General features: G+C 38.5%; 1 protein-coding gene across 1 annotated transcript in view; it reads left to right on the top strand.

Moving 5' to 3' along the window:
• The window catches only part of LOC103482418 (contactin associated protein 2), a 167494-nt gene that overhangs the window by 119837 nt on the left and 39352 nt on the right, over positions 1 to 8305 (top strand). The window contains exon 15 of the mRNA XM_008438563.2: positions 277 to 447. Within this exon, the coding sequence (XP_008436785.1) occupies positions 277 to 447 (171 nt within the window). The remainder of the gene's footprint in view (positions 1 to 276; positions 448 to 8305) is intronic.

Raw genomic sequence — 8305 nt, 5'->3', positions numbered from 1 at the left:
CTGCACAAAATTGAAGGCTGTGTCAAAACCTCAGAATAGAAATAGAATAGTAAGGAGTATTACCATTATAAAAAAGGAGATATGAAATGACATGTGAGAAATAAAAGACAAGGATGATTCTTAAATTAAAATGTTTATTTTAGCTATTTAAAAAGAAATTAATTCCGCATTACTTGTCAAATCAGAATGAATTTCTGTTTTTCACAGACTTCATGAAGCTTAGAGCAGAATTATCTCTCAAACTTGTCTCTTTTTTTTTTTTATTTCTCCCCACAGATAACTACTGGAACGCAGCATCATTCACCACCCCGTCATCCTACCTGCATTTTGCCACCTTTCAGGGAGAGACCAGCGCTGACATCTCCTTCTATTTCAAGACGAGCGCTCCCTACGGCGTCTTTCTGGAAAACCTGGGCAACACTGATTTTATTCGCCTGGAGCTCAAGTGTAAGATGCTTTTGAGATGCACTGCAAGTGCAGAAGAGTCATTTCTTTGCGTTTGCCTTTCTTTTCCTATATCCTTGAGTCTAATCTTTATCCAACCAAGCGTGCTGGTCAGACAGTGTTTGGCGCACGCCGTATTACACACACACATGCCACACACACCATCACAAAGGTTTTATGCGAGCGCACACATACACCGGGAGCAACCATTTGCCTTCCTGATTATAGCACACGCGTTGTGTGATTGCGGGAGAGAGCAATCATTTATTTAAGGTAATTGGTGTGCACAATAATTATGTCCATTATAAACCGCTATTTAACCAAATCACCCATTTTTAGGGATGACATAACACAAGTCCTTCTTCATACATTCGCACACCTTTTCTGTCTGTCCTCTTTTCATTTTTCCATCTCTGAAAAAACATAATTTCGTGTGTAGAGAAGCATTTCAATCTGAAGGGAAAAAATAAAAAAAATTACAGCACACGCGCAGACGTCCACGTACACAAAAGTCAAACAACGTGGTTGATTTAGAGCTGTCGGTGAGCAGAGTTTATTCTTAGTGTCTTTGTGTTTACCTGCTGCATGACACTTTAAAGAGACCAAAGTAGTTCCACGCAGAAAGCATCTTTAGTTTTACAAGGTTTTTACTGAGTAGACGCTCTCAGCCTGAGCGAAACAATAAAGACGACTGAAGCTTTCGTATGCAGTTCTGTTTGACGTGCTGTAGTTCTCAAGAGTTCAAGTTATTGTCAGCAACCAGATTGTTTATTAAAGAGTTAACCGGCAGATAATTTATCTGCAAACTTCCACTTTCTAAACATGGCAGGATCAAATCAGTTGCCGGTTTTTTATTTTTCATTTTTTCCCTCCAGCTCTGTGAATGAACTCTCGCAGATCCAAAAACATTACTTTGTCCAAAATCTCTGACCAGGTGAAAAAGAGCGTTTATCTAGCAAAATACGATTTACTTTTCTGCTGCGGGACCAAAGATCTATGATTAGGAAAAAAGCAAGGTTGCACAAAAAATCTAAAGTGGAACTGTCTGCACTTTGTTCAGGAAAACAGCTGAGAAAATAAATGGACTGAAGGGAAGGGAAGCATATTCTTACGTCAAACAGAAAAGAGCAATTTGGATGGTTCTGTGCTGAAAGAGACATGAACATAAATCTACAATAAACAAATTTAAATGATAGCTTCTGAAAACAAACTTTAAAAACAGCAGTAAGACATCACAACCTTCATTGTTTACGCTGACCTATCCTTGCAAAGTCCTGGTACCAGCAGTACTAGGGTAGTAGGTGGGCTTTGCCCTTGTTTCCATTTCGTCATAAGGCAACATGGAAACAAACAGGCCAAACAACCAGTCAAGTGGGAGGAAACCAGAATACCTAGAAAGAACATCCAAACTTTATCCAACAAGGCCCCAGGCTGGAATTCACATACTGGACCTTCTCGCTGCAAGGCAACAGTTCTAACCACTGCACCACCATGCAGCACTTTGCTGCATGGTGAAAAACTGTACCACAATTTAGCCCAAATTAGGCAGGCAAAATGATTTTATCTACCTGAAAATTAATATTATATATTGGTTCAAATATGTATTGGAGAATGAAAAGCTTTAAGAGGTCCAAAAAATATATATATACTGCAACACTGATTGACAACGGGGACCCTCGTCGGGTCAATCAGTGTTGCTTCCTAAGTGGACAGTTTGATTTCACAGAAGTTTGATTTACTTGGAGTTATATTGTGTTGTTTAAGTGTTCCCTTTATTTTTTTGAGCAGTATATTTTTGTGCAGTGTATTTAATTTAATTTTAAGTAAAAATTGTATTTATACAAAAATTGTTCACATTGTTTCTTTACAAACGCACTTCAGCGAAGATCACAAAGATCTACACAATAAGCACATAACTATAAAGTGGAAGGAAAATTATTATTTTTATGTTCTTCTTAAAAATCTGAAACTTTGGCGTATGTATACGTACTGTAAGAAGACATCCCATTTCCCAGTGATGCGATGAACATGTGAATTTCTGTAGAAACATTGCATGTCAATAATCTCAAACACCTGTCAGTAGTTCCTAAGTTTTGATTGATTGCTGCTGTTTATCTTCTCAGAACGCCGTCGCTTTTATTCGACTGGACCTCCGAACACAAACCCGTTAAACGATAACCGAAATAGAAGAGAATGTGAAAGAGATGAGTTGCATTTTTAAACGACACAAAGAAGGCCGCATTTCTCATCCATCAAGTCCTCCCGGAGTCTTATGGCTGACATGTCACGCTCTGAGCTCCTACGATCTGTTTCGGTGGTTTAGATTAAATTCCCTGCTCCCACAGTGGAACCGTTTGCATCAGGCGTTTTAAAACCTTTTCAAATTAATCACATAGCCATATTGTGAGACTGTGTCCTGGCACAGCGGGGAAGTCGATTAGTGGTTAATTGCGTGTTTTTTGTGCTTTAGGAGGATTTCAACATTTGGGTCAGAGTTGCTTGCTGACCATTTGCAGATGGCGTGGGGCAATTTATGCAAAGCTCATGTTGTAAGAAATAGAAATTTAAAAAAATAAATTATCTGTTAAAGGTTAGTCTGAACCCTTTTTCGCCAAACGATGATGTCTGCTGGTGAGCTTTTAGCACATGTGGTCAAAAAGCTTTTTATTTTTCTAAATCCTCCACAAGCCAAACACTTGTTTCATCCATATTTTTAATTCTACAAACACAAACAATGTGAGAAATTTCTGCACTGGTTCGGTGCGCGTCTTTCCACCGCGCTCATAAAGCACAGTGACAGTAAGTCAGCCTGTCACAGCTGCAGTGCGTGTGTGAGCGTGAGTATGTGTGTGTATATATATCTCTCGAGGCTTTCAAAATGCCCCCACATCGATTTTTTTCTTTTTTTTTCTCTCTTCCCTCCATTGCTATCATCTTGCTTTTTGCCCCGCAGCACACATTTAGACACACAGTCGCAAAACGGCTCATATGCACACTTGCGCGCACAGACACACACATAATCTCTGCCCTCTTGCTGGTGCAAAACTCTATCTGCTGCAATCCAGAGAGGGCATGAAATGGCAGCATTAAACTAGACTAGCACGGCTTTGCCATTGCAGGGGCTCAAAGAGCTGAAACACACATTTACTGATACACTCACAAAACCTTTTTTTTTTCAAAAAGAAAATACATATTGCTTTCACCTCAGCAGGCTCAAAGTCATATTCCTCTTTTAATCTTTACACTGAAGGGAGGATACATAATCATTTTTTTTTTTTTGCGAGGAAATGCTGAAGACTTACTTAGAAGTGAACTAGTGTCAGAAGCGAGGACATTCAGGAAGGTCCCCAAACACACCAAGTGCTTGACTTTTTGAATTCTCTGTGGCTTGAGGGGAAAGTATGCGCCATATGCCACTTTTTCAGCTCTCAAGAGGCCTCATGGTCTGTCTTACCCAGAGGTTATATTTAAGTTTAGTTATCCAGCAAAGAAAAGTTCTTTTCCTACAGGAGACCTCAGTTTTGCAAACTGTGTCATAGCCGCCTTCAAGTGAAGACAAAATACTGTAAGTCTGAAATCAGGACGTCCAGCTTTCCCTAGAAATATTTGTAATTGTTTTACTAAACATTCCTTTCTAAAGCATTCGTACCACTTGTACCATTTAATACATTATCATGTTAACCTCCCTGCTGCCCTCATTTGGTCTAATCTAAATATTGTCTGCTGCATCTCCCTCAGGACTTGTTTCAGACTGTAGAGAGGAAGGATTTCAGTGACCTCCTCTTTTTCTTTTTTCTTTTTTTTTTTTTGCCACTCTTCCCTACATGCCAGATTTGTGGACTGCTTGCTCACCTTTTAGCTGTCCTGTCAGTAAATTCTAGGACCCGAGTTGTGGATCTCAGTGGCTCCTCCAGAGTTACTTTTTTTTTCTTTTTTTTTTTGGTACTTCTCTGATTAACCATCTTCTTGGCTGATGTGTCTGTTTTATGTCTTGGTGGATTTGCACTTGTGCCATACGCTTTCTTTAATTTTTAGGGTTTTTTTTGGATGATGATGTATTTAACAATGCGGTGTGAGATAGTGAGAGCTTTTTTACAGTGTAACCCTTCTTTAAATTAACCTTGACCTGTTTGATGTGTCCCTTGGTCTTCATCATTCTTCATGCTCAGTAATTGTTCTTTAGAAATCCCCTGAGGCACACGAAACAGATCACAGAACAGCTATATTTATGCTGAGATTATTTTACACATAAATAGATTATATTTACTAATGAACTAAGTGCAGAAATCTAATGTTTTCTGTCGTTTTGGGATGGAAAAAAGTTTAAAAATGTCAATACTTTCGAAAGATGGAGTCATAAGTTTGTCTTTCTTTTAAATGCAGAAAAGCGCAAAAGAAACAGTCGTCATTCTGCTTTGATGGCAAAACGGATTTTTACTTCTGCAGCAAAATGAAAAAAGTTGGAGTTGAGGGATCATTTTGGTTCACTAAATTCTCTTACTCAAACCTAAATGTTACTTCTGTCACAGCTGAATTTTGTTTTGTTGTTCACTCTGAATTAAGCTTGCAGCAAAGCAGGGTTTCCATCCTTTTACCGTCTTTTGCAGGTTGGGGAAAAAGTGAAAGACTAACAAACCGAATAAGACAAAAAACTAAGATTTAATAAGCGCACCAGAAAAGAGATCAAACAGATAATACACTACCAGCTGCCTGGAAAAACAAAAGAACAGCTAAACTGAACTTTACATTAGACAAACACACGAGTGCACGCAACCGTTCCCACACAAGCAGTGCTGTTTTTACTCAAAGTCATCCACGGTCTCTTTTGCGATTTATCATCCATCGATTGTGCCGTGCTGCTGCATAATTTAAAACTTGGCTCTTTTTAGCCTTTGTTTGAAAAGATAAATACGAACCTAAATCTCAAGAAAGAAACAAACACACACACACCAAAAAAAAAAAAAAGACACATACGGAGCAACGAGCAGGCATAAAAACACACAGCAATGGGAAATTGCATTCACGCACACAATTACCTTCTGACATCTCTCTCATCTACACAAATAGATGAGACAAACTCTGTACTATGAGGAGGATTTTATTTTTATTCCCACTGGAATAAAACTTGTAGATCACACATACACACACGCGCACACTTAAATGAGCATTATTAAACAGAATTGTTGAAGCTATGTTTCCACTGGGGTCTATGTGATTGTCATTTTCTTCCTGTTTAATGCATCACACCTCTCTACCTTGCAGGCTGGTTTGAGGACACAGACATCATTAATTCTGTGAACTAAAGGCTGTCAAATGCCATACATTGTAAATGTTTAACGAATAAACTTAGATTTTAAGCAGCAATCGGCAGCTGTCATCTTGGAGCTAAATCCCACACATTCATAATTATGGGAGGGGGGGTTGTGCATGTATGACATTGAAACAACAGATGTTCTTCACAGTACATGGCACACACACACCGAGGCTGTGCAAGAGAAAGAGAGAGTGGATCCAAGTTACAGGCTTTTCATTCTTGCCATATACCAGCAGGTAGGCTGCGTATATTCGAAGCTTTGTCTGTAATGGAGGGAAAAAAAAAAAAAGCAAGGAAGCAGGTGCATGTCAACCTGGAAGAGGTGCAGAAATGGAAGCGTCCTGTTGCCGTGGCAGCACATGAGTCGAGAAGGGACTACAACTGTCTCAGTGTTGAGCTTAAATTAGTTGAAAGGTAAGGTAGTTTGCGAGGTTGACTTGCTCAGGGCTCACAGATACTTTTACCATCAAAATATGAACAATAGAGCCCTTAAACTATACCAATATCTCAAATCAAACACTCAAACTGCCCAAAGCTGCTAGCCGTGACAATCGCTCTTTGTTCACCCTTTCGGTGAGACGCAGCAGATCTTCAGGTTTATGTTCGTGCAACACTCCAAATAAGAGCTTTGTTTGACAAAATCAAAGAAAATCAAACGAGGACTGTCATTTAAATCGACTCTTTCTAAAAGCAGAGGCGCAAAAGATAAGGAGTATAACAGGCACAACACACAGAGGAGACACCAAAGGAGCTGGAGAGGTGAAGCAGAGTGGGGTATCAGACAGACAGATGAGGGGCACAGTTAACGCGGTTTGTCACAGTTCTAAAGCAGCACTTGTCACATAATAGTAGCAGAAGCTCCACAGAGACTAAGCATAGGAATAGCACTAGGACACAAGCACATCAATGTCAAGGTTTGTTTGCATTGAAATAAAAAAAAATGATTAAAGCTGATTGAGAACCAGGGATTAATTTTCCCCCATTTGATTATATTAAGGGTGATTGGAAGTTATATTCCGATTAATTTTAGGGCACTGTCACTTGTAAACACTGAAAATATTGACAGGGAGTTTGGTGAACCTACGATGGTTTATTATAAACTCTTCTTGAAAGGTTGATTATAATACAGAGCCAGGAAATGTTTAGTGCATGTCTTCAATTCTGCTTAGCCACGGAAATCTCCATTCCACTGCATATAACCTGGGAAAGAAAATATTTAAATAAATCATGAGTCGTTTAAAATGCTTTGTACTGTTTTTGCAAGTCACTGTGAGTTGTAAGATATTCTCCAGTTGGAAAACTTGTTTCAATGTTTGCGTGTAAGCTGCAGCTGTTGGTGCGTGGAGATGGTTTTGTGCAAAAATAATTAAGAAGTTATACAAAAGAAGAACATTTTTGTCTGTGTAAAAGTAGTTGGAATGCCAGATGAAGACATGATGAGAACTTTTCTCTATTCCCATTGCCCTTAATCGACTAGGAAAAGAAATCTGCAATACATGCTGCAGTAAAATACAGGAGATTACAGAAAGATTAACAAGTCACCTGCTTGTTTTCTGCTCTGTTAATTTAAATGTCTCATGTACGATTGCTTAGGTTATTTCCTTGAACTTATTTGATAATGCATGTGGTGTTAAATCAGTCCTGTTGTCTGACCTTGAGAACAGAACAAGAGGCGTCCCTAAGGAATTGCAACAAAGTGCCATATTGTCTATTTTACTAAGCTTGCCTGCAAATTAACTAACTGCTAAGAATTTCAAGAGGGATTGAAGCGGCATGCAGATGAAGGAAAGAAAGGGTCAAGGCGCCAGTAAACAGAGGATTCTGTAAGAACAAGAAGTACTAAGAAGCAAAGTGAGAGGAAGATGAGTAAACAGAAATAATATAAAACTCCGGAGAGACTAAGTTTGTTGTGAAAAGGATGCAAGGCCAAACACTGGAATAAATAGCTGTATGATAAAAGATATAATTAGATGAGAGCGATATGAGAAGGAGGAAAAGGCCAGGAATATTGATTGGGCAAAACAAAAGAAGAAAGTTCATTTCCCTATTGATTAATACACAAAATTATCCTCTGAAATACACAGGCAAATGGAGCAAAAATGAGCCAGCCCAACACGGAGCGATTAATCATCAGTATGGCGGAGTACATCGATGCCAGAAGCAACAATATGGCACCCAGAATGCATAAGTCCTTCAGTATTTCCAAAATTTGGAAAGAAGTCAAGTCAATTTTAATTCACAGAAGGAAAATTGGCTCTCTAGAAGCAAAAAAAAAAAAAATGTGTTTACTTATTTTGTTGTTGCTTCGAGTTATCAAGTAAAAAGTCTCAACATTTTGCTGCGACAAGCATTTAGAGAATTAGCAAGTAAAATGTCTGAAGAGTTGGAAAAAATGTGAAGCTGTTACAGGCTTTCATACCCGACTCATTTATCAACCTTGAACATTTTGTCACATTACATCCTCAAACTATAAGATATTTTTAATTAATTGTTTATTTAATAATTTGATTTGTAGCACATACAAAAAAATAAAAATAAATAAATATA

This window comes from Poecilia reticulata, linkage group LG20 (assembly GCF_000633615.1).
Source record: "Poecilia reticulata strain Guanapo linkage group LG20, Guppy_female_1.0+MT, whole genome shotgun sequence".
Classification (NCBI taxonomy): Eukaryota; Metazoa; Chordata; class Actinopteri; order Cyprinodontiformes; family Poeciliidae; genus Poecilia; species Poecilia reticulata.
The sequence above is the reverse complement of the archived record's forward strand: the minus strand, read 5'-3'. Positions and strand labels throughout refer to the sequence as shown.